The 24,266-nt window shown below is 42.9% G+C and overlaps 1 protein-coding gene across 14 annotated transcripts in view; it reads left to right on the forward strand.

The window, feature by feature from the left end:
• The window catches only part of SYT14 (synaptotagmin 14), a 261,174-nt gene extending 244,961 nt beyond the window's left edge, over positions 1-16,213 (forward strand). For all 14 annotated transcript variants that reach the window (XM_075925111.1, XM_075925106.1, XM_025178349.2 and 11 more), the window contains 2 exons: positions 944-1,133; positions 8,919-16,213. In XM_075925111.1, the coding sequence (XP_075781226.1) occupies positions 944-1,133; positions 8,919-9,232 (504 nt within the window). In that variant the 3' untranslated portion in view covers positions 9,233-16,213. The remainder of the gene's footprint in view (positions 1-943; positions 1,134-8,918) is intronic.
• Positions 16,214-24,266: the final 8,053 nt, after the last annotated feature.

The following is a 24,266-nucleotide window of genomic DNA, read 5'->3' on the forward strand; positions in this document are numbered from 1 at the left end:
AAAGTGGCTATCCTCGTTATTACAAAGCAATTTCACGCGCCAACTAGGGAGAGAAACTGCGGGACTGGCCTTCATATGCAAATTTCACACATTTAGCCAGGGATTGAACAAAGACATTTCTTGGATAGGCCGTTAGCTTTTGATGTCATTTGGGTGTTTAATATAAGTATCAGACAGTTACAGCCCACTCTATTAGCCTCATTTAGCATGGACACCTTAATTGACAGGTGTTTTTCTCCTTCCCCTCTTCTCTCTTTTTCTGCTTTATAGTTGACCCTCTGTGCTTTCTGCTCATTATTTGTCATCTGAAGAAGTGGGTTGTGCCCATGAAAGCTATCTATATTTTTTGTTAGTCTCTAAGGTGCTGCAGGACCATTTGTTGTTTTTTATGCTTCTTGATAATGTGTGTTTTTATGTTCTAATATTGTGTTTCTCCTCATATTTTTTAACTATATTCTTATGAGTTTTCAGTCTAGTGAATAGCCTTTTCAAAGGAGAAATAAGAATTCTTTGTATTTTATTGTGTTCCAATTTTAAATGGTGATTTCCCTCTATGAAAAACAGCAACTATCCTAAGATTAGTGAGTTCTAAGATGCCAGCAAACTACACTGTATACCTCTTTTTACTAATTCAAGAAAGTAAGGGCCCTAAATGGTGTTTTTGTCTTGGTCCTTTTATTCTTCCTGACTGATTAATAATGGAATCAAAATAGTAATAATAACTGTGTCTCCAGATAACTTTATTCTTTATTGCCTCAAGTGTATATCTAAACTCAAATACATTAAAGGACTACATTTCTCATCTGATGCATCAAGATTTTAGGCATGCAACGCCTTTTATTGTTGAAGTTACTCATGTAATTCCCTAAGTGCTACACTAAAAAAATATCTCCAGTAACTCCACTCTATAAAGCCAATTGAAATATTTCTTTTCTGCTTATAGGGCTGTGATTCTCAGATGAGCATGTCAGAAATGTCCTGCAGTGAAAGTACCTCTTCTTGTCAGTCCCTCGTACATGGCTCAACTCCAGAAATCCTCATCGGCCTACTTTACAATGCCACAACTGGAAGACTATCAGCAGAAGTGATAAAAGGCAGCCACTTCAAAAACTTGGCAGCAAACAGACCACCCAGTGAGTGATAATCTTTTTTTTTTAATTATCCTAATACTTTTGTATTTGTGGGGCTCTCAGTGGTGGGAACTTCAATCCTATCATTTAGTCTTATCCAGTCAAAATGAAATACAGCAATCATCAACTAATCTGTTTCATGTTTTATATTTCTACTCAGTTGGGAAATAGCAAAAATCTAAAATTCAAAATATTAGTTATAAGTTGACAAGAGTGTTTTAATTTTTCAAGATGACTATAATAAAGGTAATTTATTAATGATTAATTGCTAACCTCATATCACAGGCCACGAATAAAAAAATATAGCTTTTAAAGAAAAAATATGTTCCAACCAATATTAGTGTAAAATTGATGAAGCTATTGCTGTTACTCGGGAATCAACATTACAGTCTTTAATTGTGTATGGGCTTGTGTATGTATGTGATCCATTTGGAAAGTTATATTTCACTTTGGAAATCTCAAAAAAGACAATCTAAGACAAATTCTAGCCTTTTCCATGTGACAGGGTGACCATACATCCTATTTGGTCAGGGACAGTCCCTTTTTTAACCTTTGTCCCAGCTGTTCCAACCTTTTTAGCAAAACTGGGCATTTGTCCCATTTGCTCTTGCCAACTGATCAACTTTATCAAAAAAGAGGGGTGCAGTACTGAGAAACATGGGAGGGGGGAACTGATGATGCCAGCCATGTGCAGAAGTGAGGCTTAGTGGGGGGAGGGAGAAAGAGTTTCATTGGGAGGCAAGCAGGGTACCAGTGTCCAGTGACAGTCTGGGGTCAGTACCTTGCGGGAGGGGGCCTTGGGCTAGCCCTATGCTGTGTCCCATTTTCCCTTTGACAAATATGGTTACCCTTCTATGTGATGTAGTACAGAGTACCACTTAACTTGGAAAATTCATCATTGGCTATAGCTGGGAAAACATTTTCATTCTAACTTAGTCTCTAAAAGTACCCCAAATAAAACTTGGTTTAAGATGAACCTGTATCTGAAAATATCTCCAAACTTTCTAAATTTGTATTTTGAATGTGAGCATAATTTGCTGAAATAAGACACATGGAATAAGTCATGTGATTTTTTTCATTTAGGTTATGTCCACACTACAAAGAAAAGTCGGAAAAAAGATATGCAAATTGCAAAACGCAATTTGTGTATCTTTTTCTGCTTTTTTCCAAAAGAGGCTTCCCTTCCGGTGCCAAATTTCAGAAAAACCTCCTCTTTTGGCACATCCCTTATTCTTTATAAAATGAGGTTTACAGGCTTGGTGAAAGAATGTGTCCACTTTCCCAAAAAAAAAATCGGAAAAGCAGACATGTTCCTTGAACGTGACAGTGCTTTTCCAGGATACCTCTGGAATCCCAGAAAAGCACTGCAGTCTAGACATAGCCTCATTTACAGTTGCCATTTTGGTTGGATGTATTCCTGGAGTTTTTTTCACATGACATAATCTTTAATTAGAGATTCATCTTAAATTCTGGAGATCCCCAGGACAATCCTGGAACTATACCTCAATCCGTGACTGGTTGCTCTTTCTCATGTGTGGAGAATAAGCCCAGCTAATAAGAATTCCTTTGATTTGGTTCCTGTGATATTCCATTCTAATTCTCTGCTCCAGCTTGGCAAGGTTCAATGGGTGTCTGTCTGACTCACGCAGGTTGCTGCCAAATATGCCTGGATGCTCTCACCACATTATTCCCCAATCTGTAATTTTCCTACGGTTTTGAAGGCTTATCTGGCTGGTTGCCAATATTAAAAAAGCTGTTTTCATATCCTGCCCATCTCTAGGGCTGTTCTTGTCTTGAGCAGCTGAGTCAAGAGTAGACACCGAGACTTGAGACTCTCTCCTCTCCCTTCTCTTGTCCTTATTTATCCCAATTACCTTTGCCTCAGCCACCTCCTCCTCCTCTGAACAGCTTTGTATAGCGATGGAGCTGAGCTCAAAAAAGTGTGTAGAATCCTCTCCAGCGTCCTTGTGTGGCCAAACAGCAGCTCCAAAGACATCTCTTTGGAGTCAAAACCAAATAGAGGGTGGGGATCAGAGAGACTGGAAAGGCTGGAGAGGGGAGCAAGAGATGAGGAAATGTGAAGGAGCCAAAGCCCCGGAGGAGGGAAAAGCCAGAAGAAACATGGAGAGATGGGGGCCTCCAGTGAGTGCGGAGTGGGACAAGGGAAGTTAGAATAAGGGGGTGGAAGTGGAGATGTACGAATCCAGGAAGGACAGAGATGACCCTGTATTCCTTGAGGGATGAAAGAATAGATGACTGCCCTTGAAGTTGCTGGAGGGGGAATAAGCTGCAGTTTCCTATTAGATATAAGTATACACATTTTATGCAAATTAGATCTTGAGCTTTTTTAATGCGTCATTCATGGCAAGTGTAGCAGTGCCCTAATATTTAACTTTCATTTATTTCCCAGTTATTAGGAATTACTGTATTAGTATATGGTTTGATTAACATGAGGGCCTAATTCCATGTGTGCAAATGTGAGACCAGAGTTCTATTGTTTCCTTACATTCTAATTTCTAGTTCTGATCTGAGTTCCTGAACACTCCTGGTTCCATAGAATCCAAGTTTCACCCATGGATTTCAATGAGATTTGACTGTGAAAAATAAGGGCTTGTTCAGACACTGCTCTGAACGGCTGTGAACCCACATACATTTGGCGAAGTCTTTTCTAGCCAAACCTGACAGAGGGTCCACATATCTGTTACTGATGGAAGAGTGGTACTGAACTTATCAAGCTACAGACTGACCCTTACTAACAAGAAGAGTTTGGAATTTGGCCTGGTTTAGGTTCTATAGTATAATTATCTAGGATGACCAGATGTCCTGTTTTTAAAGAGACAATCCCATATTTACTCCCTTCTGCAGGTGTGATTTGCAAAATAAGCAAATGGTCCCTATTTTCTGTCTTCGTCAGTACTGGCAAGTCTGCTGCTGGCCAGATCCCTGCTTGCCAGCCACCCACCCACCAGTGGTGAGTGAGGGGCGGGGTCCAGGGCCCAGTGATGGCAGTGGCAGTGCAAGGCTGGTAGTGGGGCAAGGCTGCAGCATGAGTGGCCAACTGCTCCCACTGCTGGTCCACCAGTGCAGCCACAACTGTTTGCTGGCTCGGACCCTGTCTCATTTCCAGCTGTCACTAGCTGCTCACTACTTGATGTGATGGCTGGTGAGTATGGGCAGGTGCCAGACGGCTCTGGGTAGCTTCTGCTGCTCACCCATTGGCCCTTACCATGTTCCCCCTTTTTCTATCCCATCCCTACTGATGCATCCTCATCTATCAAAGCCCCAGTACTCCTCCATATGCTCCCCAATGGGGCATATCCTGCTCCCCGCACTGTGCAGGGAACCAGCCCCAGGTCGCAGTGCTCAGCTCACCTACAGCCTGGCGGCCAGACTCATTCCCTCTCCCATTGCCTCTGGCTGGGCTGATGCCCTGGGAAAACTCAAGAGCCTCCCAGAGGAACAAAGCCTGTCATGTGCCAAACCCATGCCTGGCACTGGAACAAGGAAGCCCCTCCACCCCCACTAAGCTTCGGAATGGAATGGGGAGGGGAGCGATTTCCAGTCTGTTCATGCCCTGACCTGGCAGGCTTCCCAGCTGCCCTCAGGACAGGCATTTAGCACCCTCATTACTCCCTCCCTGGATGCTGCCCACGGGAAGCATGCGGCTCCTCTGAGGCCTAGGCAACCACCTCCCCTGCTCAGCCATTGCTTTGGCTGAGTTTGCTCAAGTCCCAGCAGTTACGTTGCCTGGGCCCTGGTGGCACAGTGCAGTTTAGGGCTTAACTTGGTCCTGTCCATGTTTTAGGCAGGGGACAGGAGGTGGCAGTGTTCTATTAGTAGCCAGCAGCAGCCAGGAGGTGTCAGCTGCCCTGAAATGCTGGGCAGCCAGGGAGGGACAAGCTGCCTTCAGCCACAGGGGAGTGTGTACAAAGGGGGAAGAGATGAGCTCTTGTCAGCCGATGGTCAGGGAGTGAGTGGTATGTGTATGTGTTATACACCCGAGACTTCAACTGCTGGGACCAGGATCCCTTCGTAGCGGGCAACCTGGAGAAGGTTGACGGGCGCCCCAAGAAGTTTACAGGGAGAGCTTATTACACCTCAGATTTTTACTGCTAGGATACACGATCTCTTCGCAGCGGGCAGCCTGGGGAGGCTGAGAGATGCCCCAACATGATCCAACGCTCAAGCTTTCCCTATATCTGTCCCTTATGACCGGCTGGAGTTCCTTTTTAAAATTGTGCTTGTTCTAAAATTTGTGGTTCTGTTACTGCAACCGAAGGAGTCAGGTCACAGCTTAAACAGTTACTATTTTATTGTTACAGGGTAAACTTAGCTGTTAAATGCTACTACTGTGTTATAGATAACACAGCCACTACAAAGGACAGGACAGAAATTACACTAATAAGTCACTTACAGGTCCCATGAAACCCTTTTGGTTTTCTGAGCTCTTATTAAATGCATGCAAAATAGACACCTAGCAGGTATATATTCTCACCCCTGTGTTCCAGGCTTGGCGTGGCCAGCATCTTTCTCTCAATCCCTCGGGAAGAAGTAGGGCGAGGTTGGGTGTCCCACAGACCTCGGGAGTCAATCAATACCTGCCAGCAGGTATAGATGATTGGAGCTCAAATGGGGTGGGCTACTAAACGTAGGCTTCTTCCTGGTCTCGTAGGCTTGGGTCACGTAGGCTTCTTCCTGGTCTCAAGTGGCCAATTAGGAAAAATGGCTTTGAACACCAAGTTTCCCATAAAGAGTGCAAAGCATAATTCACACCTGGGAAAATGCAGACAATGGGCACCTCTGGTATGTGATGGGCGAAGATTTCTCTCCTGGGACAGTGCAGGCTTGTCAATTACTGGTACTAGCCATCAGGGCGGCGGGAGGCCCTGGGTCATCAGCTAGCCCATTTACTGTCTGGTTTCTGTTTATGGTAGAGTCGGGGACAGGCAGCACACCTGCGTTCCCAGGGCATCAAAGGCTGACTGCCTTTCTCTTGCTCTCTGAGGGAGGGGGGGAAACAAGATGGGGTTCATGTCTGGCTACAGCTCTGCAAAGACAAAGGCCAAGTTATCCCTTCCTCCTCCCCCACTTGTGGCTAGAAGCAGCTGTGGAGGGGTCCTGTGAGCCTCCCCATGTGCTGCCATGGGAAGATATGGTGCCAGGTCCCAGGAGAGGGAGCCCATCCTAGGGACCCACGCAGGCATGGGAGAGTGGAGAATGCTGGGCAGGGAGGAGAGGGTCAGTTGTTTCCCCCTCTGAGTAAGAGGTGAGTGGGAGTGTGTGTGTGCTCACCCCTTCCTATGTGAACCCTAAAGCTGTCTAGATAAGAAGGTAAATAGAGTCCAACTACACAGTATTTCTTTTTAACAGGCTATAACACGTCAGCTTAGTGTTCATTTAAAAGTTAGTACTGCCTAGTTCTGATTCATTGCTATTGAACACACTTCAATACAAGTAATTTGATCAGATGTCCCATATTCAACATAAAGAAATATGGTCACCCTATAATTATCTCTATGGAGTGATGAAGATGAATGTACTAATCCTGATGAATGTTTATGTATTTTTAAAATTCCATTTTAAAGGTGATAAAGTAATGCATAAACTTTCATGAGATAATTAATTTTAATTGATGAGTTGTTTACATTTTAAAGAAAAGATGGATCCACATTTGAATCCTAGGTCTGAACATCTGTGAATTTTGCAGAAGTTTAGATCAGTTTCACTTTGTGATTCAACTTCATCTTGCTTCATCAAACAGAAGCCAGGTAACATTGAAAATAATGACTGATGAAGAGAATTATACATTTATAGGAATACCTTCCCAGGTCAATCATCTTTCATTCTGTTATTTGTAATATACTAAGTATAATTTCTGTCTATAGTCTTACTTAATATGCTGGAGTTTGCATGAAAAAGCATAAGGTTTGGTAAAGACAATATGGTGATATTAATCCTGTCTTTTATAACCTGATCAGATGTGTGATTCTTTCTGTGTTCAGTGTTCTTTAAATCCAATACCTATTAATACAAATCTCCTGCTATTTAAACAGTGTAATTTAGTAAAGATTACACAATGAATGTACAAAATTCTCATTTCATTGAATTTTACCCAACAATCCTTGTGTTCAATCCTCTATCTGAACTAAACTGCTAAGGTTTTGTGTTCTTCTGCTCCTATGAACAGTGTTTCCTCTTAAACTTTAACCTTTGACCCTCTCTCACCAAACTATTGACATCTGGTCATTATTTCTTTTACTGCTTTCCACCCCCTGTTGTCAGACGGACTGTTCTGTTGTCTAAAACACTTGATAGGTGGACAGGTTTATATAATCCGAGGTGAGTTCCCTGTACAGACTAATTGGATGTTGTCTTTTTCATGCAAAAAAAACTTTGCCAGTAGTAAAGCTGTCCACAACTGTCCACCATGTTGGTTTCCAAAACGTATTTTTATTATCTGTGGTATTCTTAAAAGCGGTAGTAGCACTTATCTCTGTTTATGGATGATGGGTATTTCAGAGTATCTAAAAAGTAAAAACATACAATGAATGAGTTTCTTTTTACACAATCTCTTGTCTTTTTAATAATCTTCCTGTCATGTCTATGGGAATGTCTAGACTACAGGCTTTTGTCAACAGAGGCTTTGTAGACAAAGAGCATCTATACTACAGCCAGTTCTGTCAACAAAGCAAGCCGCTTTTTCGACAGAGTCTAGCCGCTCGCTTTTGAAAAAGCACAGTGTGGATGCAATAGCGCCTTTTTTCGACATAACTCATAGAATGAGGTTTACCACCATCAACAAAACTGCCATGTTCTGTCGACTTACTGTTGACAGAACTCGGCGGTAGTGTAGACGCAGGTATAGTTTTGTCGGCAAAAGTCCACTTTTGTCGACAAAACCCTGTAGTCTAGACACACTCACAGATAGGAATTAAAAAGGGAGATTTTTGAGACAGTTGTTTATTCCCCTAATAGGAGACAAACAAGAAAAAATAGTTTTTCAAAATAAATGGCTTATCACTCCAATATTAAAAACCATGGTGTGTTAAATGTATTTTACAGTATATATTTTAAATATTACTTCCGCTTTTTAAAGTATTTCCTGAAGCAGTAGGCAAGCCACATCTTAAAGAACCATGTTAAATTGTGCAAAGAGTCTTTATTTTCTTCTCCAAACACATTAAATGTAATTTTGTATGAAACTAGGAACTATAAAAGAGACTTAATCTGTTTTGTAAATATCCACCATTTAATACATATGGCTACATTTTGGTCTTTAAATGTAAATAAAACCAAAAAGCCTTAAATAAGAAACCACATCCATGCAGAGATTTTTTTAAGCATTTCATCCTTAGCTGTTTGATGTCATTGCTGCACACCAATGTTCATTTTTCCTCTTCATTAGTTGTCTTCATTCCACTTTGTGTGTTCATATTTTCTGAAAACTCAATGGTGTTGTGGCTAGTTGAAGCTTGCTAAGCGTTAATGATATACAAGTCTGCTTTGTGTACAGATGGTGGGGGTGGAGGGGAAGAGAAGAATTACAAGGGATACTTTTAAGTAATATTATTAACATAGTGAAAATACCAACTATGTCATTAATGCAATAAAAATATTTTTGCTTACTTATTTTCTTCGTCACATTATAACTATGTATGTTCCAAAAGAACTATGTTCAGTCAACATGGTATACTCTGTATCCTTATGTAGAATGTTATTACATGTCTCATTAGCAAAAAGTTCTAGTGTAACACAAACTAACATTCCAAAATATTATTTATTTTATAGATACATATGTTAAGTTAACACTGCTGAATTCCATGGGTCAGGAGATGTCCAAGTGCAAGACATCCATCCGCCGAGGGCAGCCAAATCCAGTATACAAAGAAACCTTCATTTTTCAAGTGGCACTATTTCAGCTTTCAGATGTGACACTCATATTGTCTGTGTATAACAAACGCAGCATGAAACGAAAAGAGATGATAGGCTGGATTTCTCTAGGTCTCAACAGCTCAGGAGATGAGGAACTAAATCACTGGACTGAAATGAAGGAATCAAAAGGACAACAAATATGTAGATGGCACTCATTATTAGAGTCTTAATAGGTAATAACAAAGATCAATTGTGGTTCCAGGGAGTTTCATATTTAACAAGACTGACAAATTTAACATTCCACCTTAAAGAATGCACAGATCATTTTACACATCTTCAATTAATTTATCAAACACCTCACTGGTGTCAGATTACCCTTACTGTACACAGATGAGATAGCAATTGTTCCATTTCTTGATGTTTTCAGTACTGCTTTGGTTTGGGATTATTTTCTGTTTAGCAATTCACATATATGTTATGTAAAAATCCCCAAATTATTATAAAATCCTCCCGTGTTGTTATTTTTTTGTGATCTTCTATTTTAATGTATCACCTGCATATACCCCAATTTAGAGACACAGGCCTTTAATACAAGAAACAGAATACTAAACCGTGAAACAAGAAAACCAAACGACAACAACAAAATCACAACCACTTGGAAAGAAAGCTTAATTTTGAATATCTTGATATTTTAGATTGATTTTATTTTTAGGAGCTTAGTAGCATTAATTTTTCATTTCTGATGTGAAATTAGCCTGAAAAACTCTAGGACTCAGTGGAATCAGGTGAACTTTGACATAAAATAAATATTTCTTCAATCGGTGACAGGACAAGCTCCACATTATGGCATTAAATGGCTTCTGCCTAACCCAAAGAGACCAGATTACTCTTCTGGTCCTTTGCAAGTCTGTTTAGACAGGTTGTACTATAAAACTACGTAACTTTCTGTTGAAAGCACTTCCTGTATTCATCGTATTCCAATATAGGAAGCTCATAAAGCACGAGTTTACTAAACATTTCTTTTAATTAAACCAATTGATATGCATTTCTTTAAAATGACAATATTGTGAAAATTATGTTGAAAGACCACAAAAGAAACAGTAGTAGTTGAACTGCTGAGGACAAACAAGAAATTCTATGACATTCGGGAAAAGAAAGATATTTTTGTTTCCATTGCTATTCATATTAATTGTAGAGTTTCAAAAGAGGAAAATAGGGACTCAGACCATAAGTTTCTAGTCTTATTGCTGGAGGAGGAATACAGGGAATCTAGCAGAGAGTTATTTCTTCTCTGTTTTCTGGGTGGCAGAGAGAGAACGGGCTAGCCCATGAGTTGTCAGGGCTTTCATGAAAACATTGAACTCCCAAAAGTGTGGGTCCATTTACTTTGCATGTATTTAAGGCGGGCACTGTTGGCTTCATAAACAACATCACAGTAAAAAAAAGTTGCAGCATAATAGAAAAATTCTGCCTTTGGCTATATACCCCCAACTTCCACTGGCATTAGGGAGATATAAATGTGTGTTTAGGTGAGGTTTAGGCCAAAGTATCAGAAGTACAGTAGAGTCTCACTGATTCACACTCATATTACTGAATATTGCGGATGATTGAGTAAGTAATGACACCATTTTTTAAAAAATCGGGATTCTCAAAATGTGTTTTTATGTATTACAATAATATTTTATTTCATTGCTACTGTAGAGCATGTGAGCAAACATACCATAGTTAATTTCTTAAAATAATGAAGTCTTACTAATTTGAGACCCCTAGTACAGCATTCACTGAGAAGGAGTGAACAACCACTGTGTTATTTTTGGTGAGAGTTACTGATGTTTCAATGAATTTAGATTAAGAAAGAAACTCTTCTTACCTCTGAACAGTTCAAACTTTGGGATACAAAAACAGTCAGGTACTATGTGATTGCATAATATATAATGTTAAAGATACAGCATGTGCTTCTCAGACACAATACTTAATGATTTCATAATCTCTTTCCGAAGAAATCTGCAGTTACAATTTTCAATTACAGTAGACTTCCGATAATCCAGAACCTATGGAACCTAGGTGGTGCTGGATTATCAAATATGCCGGACTATCAGGAGGTACTATAAGCTGGTTTTATATATACTGTATACATTATATACTATATATAAAGTGTTCCTAGCCCTTTTTATTGTACATACTGTATACAGTATACTGTAATGTTTTAGTTTTTTTAAGCCTTTTTTACCCTTTTGGCTCAGTTCAGTTGCTGTTGCTGTTGCTGCTGCTGCTATCTTGTGACTCATTTTTTGCCGAGTTCACTCACTAGGCTCTTGCCATTTTGATACCGGACTATCAGGAGTGCCGGACTATTGGATGCCGGACTATTGGAGTTTTACTGTAATATTATTTCGTGCCTTTCATATCACACCAGTTGAAGCTGCTAATACAAACAGATGGTTGTATTTGTAGAACTGGGCCTCCAATTTTTATTGACTTAAGGATTTCTCAGAACATTTTCACAGGAATTGTCTTCCCTGTCTTGCATGTTTGTTTGTTTGTTTTGGGGGGGAGCGAGGCTGGATTGTTTTGTGTGCATGGCACAATAATCTCCATTTTGGTAATTCAGACATCCAAGAACTTTGATTAGCCAGAAACATTGTAAGTAGTAGTACAGTATAACATGTTCCCTTCACTTCTGTTTGCTGCTCGATTTGTGAGGTGCAATTTCAAACTCATAAATGTTTAAATTAAAATATACATTAATTTTATGTACTTAAGACAAACCACCCTCGTTTTCCCAGCTGATTTTGTTTTCACTTACAATAGACATGCTTGTTATTTACTGAATTATGACCAGTAAACATGTCTTAAATAGCAACTTAAGAGTCATGAACCACTTAAAGAATAAAAGGAAATTTCTTAATGACGATGTTCTTATAAAAATTGTACTCATATTTGTGAATATTTTGAGGCAGTGTTCTACGAACAAAAATGGTGGTTTCACTGTATATAGCAGCACACAGTATTTCATAGTAACTACTGAACACGGTAATTCCATTGCAGAAGGTGGTAAATATCTCAGGTCACCACGGACTATATTATAAATTTGTAACCTGGAAAATAAAGCCAAACTACACTAAATCATGTGAGCAATCATATTCCTTTTGAAAAATGATATGGTTTAGGAATGACATTTTCATGTATTAACAGTTCTGACAAATAAGACATTAACAGCTTAACTCAGACAAAATGTGTCTAGATGCACGTTGAGTATATCTAACAAGTTTATTTTTGTTAGATCATGTTGCTTTTCCAAGATTTTCATATATGATTTTACTAGACTGCAGATTCAACAAGTATATCACAAAGTTCAAGGTCTTACTTATTTAGACTCATGCAGTACAAATGTATATGATGGGCTTGAAGGAATTTCTAATTTTAGATGGAAATATTATACAGGTAACAGAATAGGATCAGACGTGTTGTCTTTGCAAAACTAATCACATCTTTGTCCATTGGAATTCACATGGGAATTCTTATAAATTAATGGTAATACTGGTAACTCCTATGTTGTTCTTTAGATCAATGTTATGACTTGCAGGTTTTTTGGGGGGGAGGGGATTGTTATTAGCTTAATGTGAATCTACCCCGTCATATTTTAAATCTGCCTTTAGATAAAGCTTTATTCAAATCTTACCTCAGTGGCTGATCCATGTAGTCTTTTGTATGCATTCAGAGTGACCAAACCTCAGCCAAGTAACAGACAACCCAAAGAACAAATGTCCATGAACTCTGTGCTTGCTTCAGAATTATGCATGATTCTGTTTTTTCTCTAGACTTTTTTATTGTTTACCCTTCAACCCTCCGTTTTAAAAATATCTTTTCCTGTATATCAGGATTACACAGAAATTAATATCCTTGAATTGATACTGGGCTTTGATTCATCACTGCAATTGTTTTTATCCCCCTCTTCCCTTACCCTTAGATTGACATAAAAGGTTTCTTGGAGAAACTATACTTTTTCTATCTTTTCTGTACTATAGAGACCTATATATTTGAAGATAGGATTAAAACCTTCCACAATATACGTGGTTCATTGCAAAAAGGATTATAAAAGTGAAAGAGAATGACTGGCTTCACACTTGAGTTTGCACAAAAGATTAAGGGGCAGATTGCGATCTGACTAACAGGCCAAGATGAGGTAGTATGATGTTATCAAGCATGCTGTTACCCTCTGCACTGGCCAGACATGGAGCAGTGCAAGAGGGAAGACAGCCTGCTGTGCAGGTGGAGGAGGGCTCCATTTTCCCACCAGAACATCTGGAAGCCGTGCTCTGGGGAGAGTGACTGTCTGCCAGGCATAGAACTGGTGCAGATCACTTCTCCCTCAAAAAGAGGGGACATGGCACTCGCAAGTCACAGTCTGGTTCCCTATCTGTTCCTATGGCAGCAAATCTACATGCTGGCCATTGCACAATTCGGCCTTAAAGTAGGGTTTAGCTTCTTGGCCGACACAGCAGCATCTGAGGTTTTGCTGGTATGCAAGAGCTGTGGGTTCAGCTACTTGACAAGTACAGCACAGTCAAGTTAACCAACAGAATTGCTGGGCCCCAGAGCAAGGTGATCGCAGAAGTGGTGGGGCCTCAAGAGGAAGGGGTGGGATTGGATGGCTAGTCTTCCTCCTACCAGCCCTTCAGCGCTGTCCAGTAAAGCACACTGTCCTCTCTCCGTATGGTGAATTTTCAGTACCAGCTGAAGGATTCTAGTCTCATAGTGAAAAGCATGCCTAACTCCTTTTAATGTTAATGTGAGGCACTGACAGACACTAATGGGAGACTAGACCCGACCCCAAAACAGTAATGGGATCAGCAGATTAGAACATTGATAGAGCATGATACAGATTAGAGCAATACAACCAAATGTGATTTCAATTTTGATGGCAGCAAAGGCCAATTATCAAGAGACCATTTGAGTCAATATTTTTTCTCTCTGCTTTGGTTCTATTAGTTCCAGCTTCTTCAGTCTTTCTTTTATTGTAGCATCAACTTAACCTGTAATAAAAATGGTCCACACATATTTGGATTGTTTTTAACTGTAGCATTCAGAAAAATACAGTGCTAAAGTAAGCTGCCCCACGGATATAGTAGGACTTGTTATCTCTTAAATCTATTACCAGGTTTTGTAATTTACTGTAGGTAGATGTCAGATTTGTTTGTTTGTTTGTGTTGTTGTTGTTTTTTCAAGGAAGATCCAGGGAAGCATTTGCTTGTCACTGAGGGAATGCCTGACAAAATGTCAGCAAAGCAGGTGAGAATTAAAAATACGTTTGACAGCTTTAAACAGTCTTTTGTTGTATGGGTCAAATTCTGCTGTCAGTAGTAAGTCTGTTTCCTTCTTCTAGAGCTGTGAAAGCCCAGATGTAGGAAAATGAATGCTTTGTTGATGAGCTGTGGGGGCTACCCCCATTTAAAAGGCATACACTGCTCTGTGGGTCTTAACACCCTCTAGTTAAACCATGTAGGAGGAGCAGAGGCCATGGACTTGAGGCGGCTTGTACCACTGGCCATTGTCTCCTCTTGAATGGTCTGGGTTACTGCAATTTTAAAGCTTTCCTGCTGCCACTCTGTATCCTGGGATCTGGAATTCTTCCCAGCCATGGGCTCTGTAGAACTTCTTGAGGCTCAGCTACCTGATTTAGATCTAGATTGCAGCCTTGTAAATATGCAGTAACTCCATTGCCTTTAGTGAAGTTACTTCTTATTTAAAATGGTCTGACTGAGTGCATAATGTGTCCATAGAGAAATATTGTATCCAAGTCCCTCCATAGACACTGTTAGCTTCTCTTAGTGCAACGCAGACTGAGACTGCCTAGGGAGTGCCAGCCATCAAATAAAGCTGCCCACTCATGGCAGAAACCTATTGGAGTAGGGCGACAGCTGTACTATCACCTGCCCTCAACAAGGATGAGTAGCTTCTGGCTGTAGTGAGGATATAATTTGTACCTCCTCTTTCCTCTTGTGTCCATGGAGATTGACCTGGCCTGCTGTGTATAGTTAATTATAGCAGTGTGCTTTCCAAAATCTTTCCTCCATCATTTATTCCTAGAGTGGATTGATTCATCATTTTTGATTGATTTCCAAAATATAAATGAGTTAGAAACATTAGTGGGGCACTGAGACACAGTACATTCAGCAGCAGAACTTTGAACTAGTTTTGATAGTTTTGATATGCTTCATTATGACATTTTAAGAACATTTCTAAGTAGCTTGAATGTTTTCAGAAATATCAGAAAATAAAAAGCAACAATTTTTTTATGATACAGCTAGTTTGTTGTCTTTCCAGTAAACTACCAAGTTCACTAACTGTTTAATTTATTGCCACTATTTTTAATGCAATTTTCCTGACAAAGGGTAATTAGGAAAATCTTTTTATTTACATTTCCCCTTTCTTTGCTTGTTTTAAGGAGAGGCTTTATACAGGATATATACAGGAGTATAGGATATATACTTTCTTACAGAGCTTTCTTATCTATTTTTATTGTGACAGACCTCCATGCTTTATTAAATGAATTTATGGACACAAATACGCATAATTCATAGATGCTTTGAACAAATTACCTCATGTAATCTATCAATGTCATAATCTGCTGGATCTGTGTATTTTATTTTGGTGCATGTATCATTCTTGTATGTAAAGTTAGAGATATGGAGTATGGAATGGTGTATGGTTTTAAATGTGCAAATATAAGCCATCAAGAGTGTTTCCCTCAAGGTCTGGTCACCTGTAAACAGCCCTTTTGTCCTTTAAGTCTTAGCAGTGGTTGGTTGGTCGTAAGAAGTCATGTGACCTCCCTAACTGGTAGGGGCTGGCCAGGTAATTTTCCATGTAAGGGTGGAATGTAGAAACAGAATTCCTGCCCAAAGTGGAACCTATAAAGCAATGGAAACCTATCAGTTTCTTTGTCTTGGCTGGCATGGCATACCCAAGAAGATAACTAAAGACCCCAGGGAAAAGGAGACATCCCTGGTTTCAAGGCTTAGCTGGAATAAGAACAATTTTAGGGTGAGTTTGTAATAAGCTTGAGTGTATGTAAGAATTAGCTAAGTGGTTTTGGTTGGGGTTTTTTGATTGTTATTTTAATTTTGTAATCTACTTTGCTCTGCCTGTTTTCACTTGCAACCTATTAAATCCTACTGCTTGTACTTAATAAAATCACTTTTATTTACTATCAAGCCCAGTGTAAATACTTGTTACCTCAAGGGAACAATCAGTGTGTATGGTCCCAAAGGTGCCGGGCCAGGGAGATCCAACCTTTACTAATGATTAAGGGTCTGAACCAACTGCCCCTACTCAGGATCTGATTCTGCCACATTTCTTCATGTTGAATAGAACTACTGTTACTGCACACACAGTTCCACTGAGGGCAGTGAAACTGCTCGCAGAACAAGGTAAAGGAGTAACAGTGGCAGAACTCAGTCCTCAATGAGTAGCCCAAGATACTTCAATGGGACTCTGGAAGTTGGCCACCCCTGACAGCTACTGTTCAGTAGGACACCAATTAGGCGTGGGGAGATCTACTGTTGGCGTTCTGTTGATGGAGGTAAGTCCCTCTGGGGGGACAGTCCATGCGGGGTAGGGGGACTGTAACAGGAAAGGGGGGGGACAATGGAGTGGGAGTGAGGGAGGGCTCCTAGCCTCACCCTGCCCTACTGCTGGGAGCGGCCACCGGGGGGGGGGGGGACTCCTGGGGCCTTTGGTGGGGAGGGAGAAGGGGCACCTCCAAAGGACTCGGGCAACCCCTCTAACTTCCTATTCTGTGTGCTTGTATGTGTCTATTTCTGCAGGTGGTGAGGATTTTCCACCTCAGAGACCTGGACACCATCATGGCTGACTTTGCTGGGATGGGATTCCCAAATTGTGGAGGAGCGCTCGATGGAACTCACATCCTGATCTGCGCACCGCCCCACCAAGCAGCCCAGTACATCAACAGAAAAGGGTACTTTTCCATGGTGCTGAGGCCCTGGTTGACCACCGTGGACTATTCACTGACATTTGTGTGGGGTGGTCGGGCTGGGCACATAATACTTGGATCTTACGAAATTCCTACCTTTACCAAAGGCGGCAGGCTAGAACCTTCTTCCCCCAGCAAAACTTTGCTGTTGGGGACATGGAGATTCCAATCTGCATTGTGGCCAATGCGATGTATTTCCTCATGCCCTGGCTCATGAAGCCATACACTGGGCATCTGAACGTGAACAGGGAACAATTTAACACGCACCTGACACGGGTGCACTTGCAGGTGGAATGCGCCTTTGGCCGGCTGAAGGGAAGGTTTAGGTGCCTGCTCACTCGCCTCGACATGGGGGAATGCAATATCCCTGAGGTGGTGGCTGCATTTTGTGTGCTCCACAACCTGGTGGAGAGCAAAGGGGAGGCCTTCCTTCCAGGGTGGGGGACATGGGCTGATGTGGAGGGGAGGTGGTTCAAGCAGCCCCAAACAGCTGCCATCCATCAGGTGGGGGTCCACATCTGGGAAGCTCTGCGAGAGAGATTCTCAGCAGGAGCCCAATAACTCTCCCCAGTGTCTCCCCAATGGGACCTGTTGGCCTGGGCCCCCTGCCCCAAAACCTTTCCTCCCACAACCCATCCCTGCACCAGTCTCTGGACAGTGAACACACACACACCAGGTTTAATATAAAAAACATTATGTTTATTAACAAACTATGTGCAAATTAATAACTTTTTGTAACAAAATAAAACTGTGCAAAATGTTTTCAAAAATAAACTTTCTGGTGCAACTAGCGAAGTCTTTTTAAAACTGGGGAGGAGGGGGGATGTAAACCTGAAGGAGGGAGAGAGGGAGAGTGGGCAGATTAGGTCTCAGGGTGTCGCCTGGCCCGCAAAACTCTGCCGCGTTGGGTCCGTGGCCTTAAACGTCCTCAGGGCCAAGTGGGGCCTGGGACAGTGTGTGTGGGGGGGGGGGGTGGAGCTGCAGCTGGCTCTATGCTAGCAGGGGGTGACGGAGTGGCAGGGGCTGAAGGGGAGGAAGGGCGGGCAGAGGGGACTGGAGCAGGTTGAGCGGGAGGAGCAGCAATGGGGACAGGATCTAGGATAGCCAGGGCCTCTCAGGGTATGTCTACACTACAAAGTTAATTCAAACTAACGGACGTTAGTTCGAATTCACTTTCATAGGTGCTACACAAGCAAACCGCTAGTTAGAACTTAATTCAAACTAGCTGAGCGCTTAGTTCGAACTAGGTAAACCTCATTGTACGAGGACTAAGCCTACTTCGAACTTACTAGTTCGAATTAAGGGGTGTGTAGCCCCTTAATTCGAACGAGTGGGAGGCTAGCCCTCCCCAGCTTTCCCTAGTGGCCACTCTGGCCAACACCAGGGAAACTCTACTGCCCCCCTCCCGGCCCAGGACCTCTTAAAGGGGCATGGGCTGGTTACGATGCCCGTGCCAGGTGCAAGCCTGCCAGCACCCAGCCAGCAGACCCTGCACCTGGCACGGCTCGAGCCAGCCACCCGATGCCCCCCAGCCCTCCGCCTCTTCCCGGGACCAGGCTGGCGGCTCCCGGGAGCATGCCCAGGACCGCAAGAGGCGGGCACCCGCCTGGTCTAGTGCGGACATCGTGGACCTCGTCCACGACCTCTGCACTAGGCACAGGAAAGTGGCCGTCTAGGGCAGGAGAGCCTGGCCACCCAGGAGCAGGTGTGCATGAAAATCAAGGTGGTCCACTGAGACCCCCGACCCTGAGCCCTGAGCTTACAATGGCTGTACTGGGTCAGACCAAAGGTCCATCTAGCCCAGTAGCCTGTCTGCCAACAGCGGCCAAACCTAGGGACCCTGGAGGGGATGGACCAAAGACAGTGACATTTGTCTCGTGCCATCCCTCTCCAGCCTTCCACAAACTTTGGGCAGGGACACCACTCCTACCTCCTGGCTAATAGCACTCCATGGACCCAACCTCCATCACTTTATCTCACTTCTCTTTAAACTCTGTTCTAGTTCTAGCCTTCACAGCCTGCTGCAGCAAGGAGTTCCACAGGTTGACTCTTTGCTTTGTGAAGAACAACTTTCTGTTACTAGTTTGAAGCCTGCTACCCATTCCTTTCCTTTGGTGTCCTCTAGTCCTTCTATTATGGGAACTAATGAAGAACTTTTCTTTATGCACCCTCTCCACACCACTCGTGCTTTTATAGACCTCTATCATATCCCCCCTCCATCTCTTTTCTACGCTGGAAAGTCCCAGTCTCTTTAGCCTCTCTTCATATGGGACCTGTTCCAAACCCCGCATCATTGTAGTTGCCCTCCCTTCTCCCACCCTCTCTCTTCCCCTCTCCCACCGCCTTTTCCCAGTCTCCCCCAGTTTTGTTCAATAAATAGAGATTCTATTTTTGAACACAATTGTCCTTTATTTTGTACATCAGGAAGGGGGGCTAGGGAGGGGTAAGTGGAAGGAGGTGAGGGAGGAATGGGGTACGAGCCCCCGATGGGGAGGACTGGGCTGGCTCTGCGGGCTTCTGGGGGTGGAAGCTCTCCTGCAGCCCCCCAATTGCCCCCTCTCCCCAGATGGCAGCCTGTGGCAAGTGCAGCCGGTCTGATGGCCGAGTGCTGTGATGTGCCCAGTGTGGGTAGTCCGGGCACTCCAAGCCAGGACTGCTTTGTAAGCGGGGCACCCCTGAGAACAGTCTGTCCGGGGTGGGGGTCGGGTCCCTTTAAGCACAGCCCTCGGCTAGCCTGAGACAGCAGCTCCACGCTCTAAGTCCTCATCTGATGCCCTGCCGGCACTGCTTCCGGCCATCCTTAACCCGGTTCAGGGTCCTCTCTGTGTGGACATGCTAGTTCGAATTAGCAAAACGCTAATTTGAACTAGTTTTTTAGTCTGGATGCACTAGTTCGAATTAGCTTAGTTCGAATTAACTAATTCGAACTAAGTTAGTTCGAATTAGCACTGTAGTGTAGACGTACCCTCAGATACTCCCACACATAGCTGTCCACTGTGGGAGGAAATCCTCCAGCAATCGGTTGTGCCACTGAGCCTCTTCCTATTCCCTTTTTGCTATGGTCTCTTCCATCCTTTCGAGGGCCTCCTCATGAGGTCATTGTAGACCCTCCAGTGCCTGCGGCTTCCGTGGGACCAGGTGGGTGGTGTCACGGGTGTCACATGGCGCTCTGATCCAGCAGCTCTGGCTGTGGAGGAGAAGAGGGAGAAGTGATCAGTGTTATGAATGCACACACTGTCCCTGCTTGTGATCAGTGAGTAAGTCCTTAGAACAAGGGACGGGAATGTTCTCACTGCAAGCCCACGTCTGGCCTGGCCAGCAGCCCCCGCCTCACAGGGGCCCCAATGGCCATACAGCCCAGGGAAGTGTGCAGTCACTGTGGATCACAAGACATAGTACAGGGGCCCAGAGCAGCTTGGGTCTCCCAGGGCCCCCACCCACACACCCACCACCCGTCCGTGGCAGCACTGTCTGCTGGACTGATTGTTGTGTCACTTGTGCATACATGCCCAAGTGCTAGGTGTGACACTTGCGGTGGTCAGTGTGGTGTTGTGCGTGCGCCCTTGTGACCAGCCTACTTCCCGCAGTTCCTGGCAGGGGGAGGACAGCCTTCCCTGGGGTCAGACGTGTGGGGTCCTCCCTGAGCTGTGAGCAGCTGTTCATGTGTGCCCTGGGAATGAACATGCTTACACATGCAGGAAGAGCATGACATGTGCAGATTGCCCCGCATTCCCTGTGCTCCCACCTACCCCCTTCTGTGTGTGTGACCCTGACTGCACTCACCTGATGGTCCCTCACCAGCATCAGAGGATGCCTGCGAGGCCTCCTGAGTCTCGGGGACCGGCTCCAGGGTCCAGGTAACCACACTGCGGCTGGGGTCCTCCTCCACCTCCTCCTCTTCATCCTGCAGTACTCTCCTCGTGGTTATCCTTGGCCCCCTCCTGGCAACGCTGCACTGGTGTCTGCAACCTGATCTGGACCAGAACCAGGGCAGAGAGGGGTTCCTACCATCCAGGATTCTGTCCAGCTCCTGGAAGTATGAGCCCTGCCTTAGTTCTTTAACCTTGACCTGCACCTGGTCCAAGGTTCTGGGCTGGTGTCCCTTTTTCGGCCAGCCCCTCGGCCATGCGGCCGTCAATGTCTGCATTCCGGCGACGGGAACGCAGAGCCTGGAGCATAGTTCTAAAAGGGGCAGGACCTCTGGCCCTGACCAGGCTGGAGCTCACCTCTTGCCCCTGGAAGGCTGCTGGGATGGCTCCCTGGAAGGTCCTTGTGGGCCTCGGGGGTCTTGGGCTTGTGTCATGATGAATTCTCAGAGAGGCAGGGAGAGCCGTGTGGTCAGAGGCTTCCTCTGGCTGCCTTCCTGCCACAATGGCTGCCCAGGGTGCCTGTGCCTTTAAGACATGGCTACAGACAGGAACAATAGAGGTTTTCCTACAGATGGAGTGTCCACCCGGGCTTTTCCCTGGAGGTCTGTTTTAAAAAACAAACAAACAAACAAACAAAAAAACCACATCTACTCACGCCTTTTTTCGACAGATTACTGCTGAAAAAGGTGTTATTTCTTGTAAAATGAGGTTTACCGCTGTCGACAAAACTGCCGCATTCTTTCAATTTGCTTTCGAAAGACCAGAGCAGTAGTGTAGACGCGGGTGAAGTTTTTTTTAAAAAAGGCCACTTTTTTCGAAAAAACTGTGTAGTCTAGACACTCTTAGTGACTTTACCAAAACAGATACTTATCATACTAAAGTGAATAGTGTTAATCTTTGTAATATAACACAATTTCCAAGCACTATGTTTCCATTTAAATGCTTTTCATTAGATGGTTAATATAGAACATTACAGGATTTTCTTATTCCATTTTCTTCTATCTTTACAAATTGTTTGCACACTCTTAACAAAGACTTACAACAACAAGAGCAGTTTAAGACAACTTACCTACTTTCAAAGTCTTATTCAGCACATGAAAAAGAATTTTAAATATCAGACTATAACTATGACAGAAATTAAAATCCATACATTCCGATCAAGTCACTGACAGCCTTTCAACCTGTAATTCTATGAATTAACCAGAAGCCTTCCCGATTAATTTTTTTGAAGTGAAACATCAATGTCCTATTAGTGGTTTCCCCACCCCTCTTCCTGAAAAGGGTTATCTTTTTGTTGATACTAGAAATAGAAACAAAGAACTTTTGCATTTTGAACGCAATATAGGATGTCCCCATTATACATCCAAGATATGTTCCAAAAAACATGGATGTATAGTGAAATGACCTACAGCAGTGATTTTTTTTCCCCACGGCTAACTTCCATTTGCACAAATGGGGGGGGGGGGGAGATTACGTCATGTAAGAGTGGGGAATGGGAGGACTTATAACGCATCAGTTCCTACAATTGTCAACAATGCTAGTGTGGAACTGATGTATACCAGGGTGACTTATAATGGGGATGTCCTTTAGCTGGGAAATATTTGAGTGAAAGAAAAAGAAGTTGTAGTAACTAATGTTTCTTTTACTTTGAAGTTTTCTTAGTCTTGTGAAAATATAATTAACTCCACTATTTGCAGGTTGACAGTGTGAGTTTTAAGGAAAGGATGAAGCTAAACTTAGACACAACACACTGCCTTTAGTATTATTTCCTAACTTTTTAAAGAGTTTCCTGGATACCTTTTGCAGCTGTCATAGGCTCTGCTGGTATCTTGAATCTACTAACTACAGAATTTTTAACAGCTCCTTGGTATCATATGTTCCAAATGCAAAGAAAGGAACATTCAGATGGCTAGTTTGATTGTCATCTGAAAAGGGCTCATACAGCATTTTGTAGACCTCATCTAGGCTTCTGTGAATTTATTCTACCCGTAGATTTCACAGAACAGCGGTATGCTTAAGTTATGGCAAGTTTTTAAAGGACAGAGTTAAATAACCTAAGATTATTTACTGAAAGTTACATTTTCATTCACACACACACACACACACACACACACACACACACACACACACACACACACACACACACACACACACACACTAGTGCTCCACAGCACTCTAGTGATTTTGTTATGCATGTTACAACAAAACTTCTAGTGCCATCACAATGTCTCTGCTTAAAGAATGTGTGACTACATACTTTTTCATCATGGAGTTTTACCAAAATGACATACGTACAAAAATAAAACAAAAATCATTGATTAGTTTGCTTAAAAATAAACATACAATTTTCTCTGCCCAAAAAATAGGAAAAGTAACATCAGGAGCCCTGTCATTGCCTCTAGTTCTGCAGGGGGAAGTGGCACAGTCCTGGCAGCTGGAGCCAAGATAGAGTGCAGAAGCAGGAATGCATTTCTACTGTACCACCCCATTTCCCTGCCCCCCACCCCCAATCTTCTCTGCAGCCCACAGGATCTCTGCAAGTATGTTACTGTCGGTCTTGTCAGTTTTAATGCTGAAATTTTGCAAAATATGTGTGAGTGCAAAGAGCAGTGCGTCTTGAAGAGCAAAGCAGAGCAGCAGCCAGTGGAGGAACATAGCCCTGGTCTGTCACGGAGGAGGATAGTCAACCACATTACAGGTGAGTAGTGTATGAAAAGTTAGTAGTAGAAAAAAGTCTTGCAAATGGTAGCAATCTATTGAGCAATGTGGTGTTTATTAGATCACATAGCTGGTGTACCAACTAAGTTGGTAGCTGGCAGTGAGCTAATGTGCTTAGTAGAACTTGGGCCTGGGATGGGATTGTGCACTAGTTACTGCTTTTTGGCATATGGCAAGAAAAGAGGACAGGTGGTTCAAAGTGCAGAGTAGCTCTCTCATGCCTCCAGCCAACTCGTATACAAATTGCTATTATTATATTAATAAAATTTGGCCTTGTGTTTATGATTGAATATAATCTGTACTATGAGCTCTACAACGGTGTGACATGTGACCCACCATATTCCTATAAACTAAGTATGAAGAGAAAAGTGATTTAAGAAGCTTTGAAAATATGGTGGGTAGAGAACTGGAAAAGACTCATGATGCAGTGAAGAAAAAATTCAGTCTGGTATCTGTTGATTTACATACATTCAACTTAAATATCTATAGTACTGGCATGAGGAATAATCATGAATAGGGCGTGTATTGTCCTCCCTATACTAAGTTCTGCCTTCTGTGACATTTGTGCAGCATCCTATGGTGAGTGGGATTACATGGATGTTACAGAGCAGAATTACATGATACTGTTCGTGAGCATTGACTACCTTTATTTACTGGTTAGATCACAGAGGTCCCTTGGAG

This window comes from Pelodiscus sinensis, chromosome 3, assembly GCF_049634645.1.
Source record: "Pelodiscus sinensis isolate JC-2024 chromosome 3, ASM4963464v1, whole genome shotgun sequence".
NCBI lineage: Eukaryota > Metazoa > Chordata > Testudines > Trionychidae > Pelodiscus > Pelodiscus sinensis.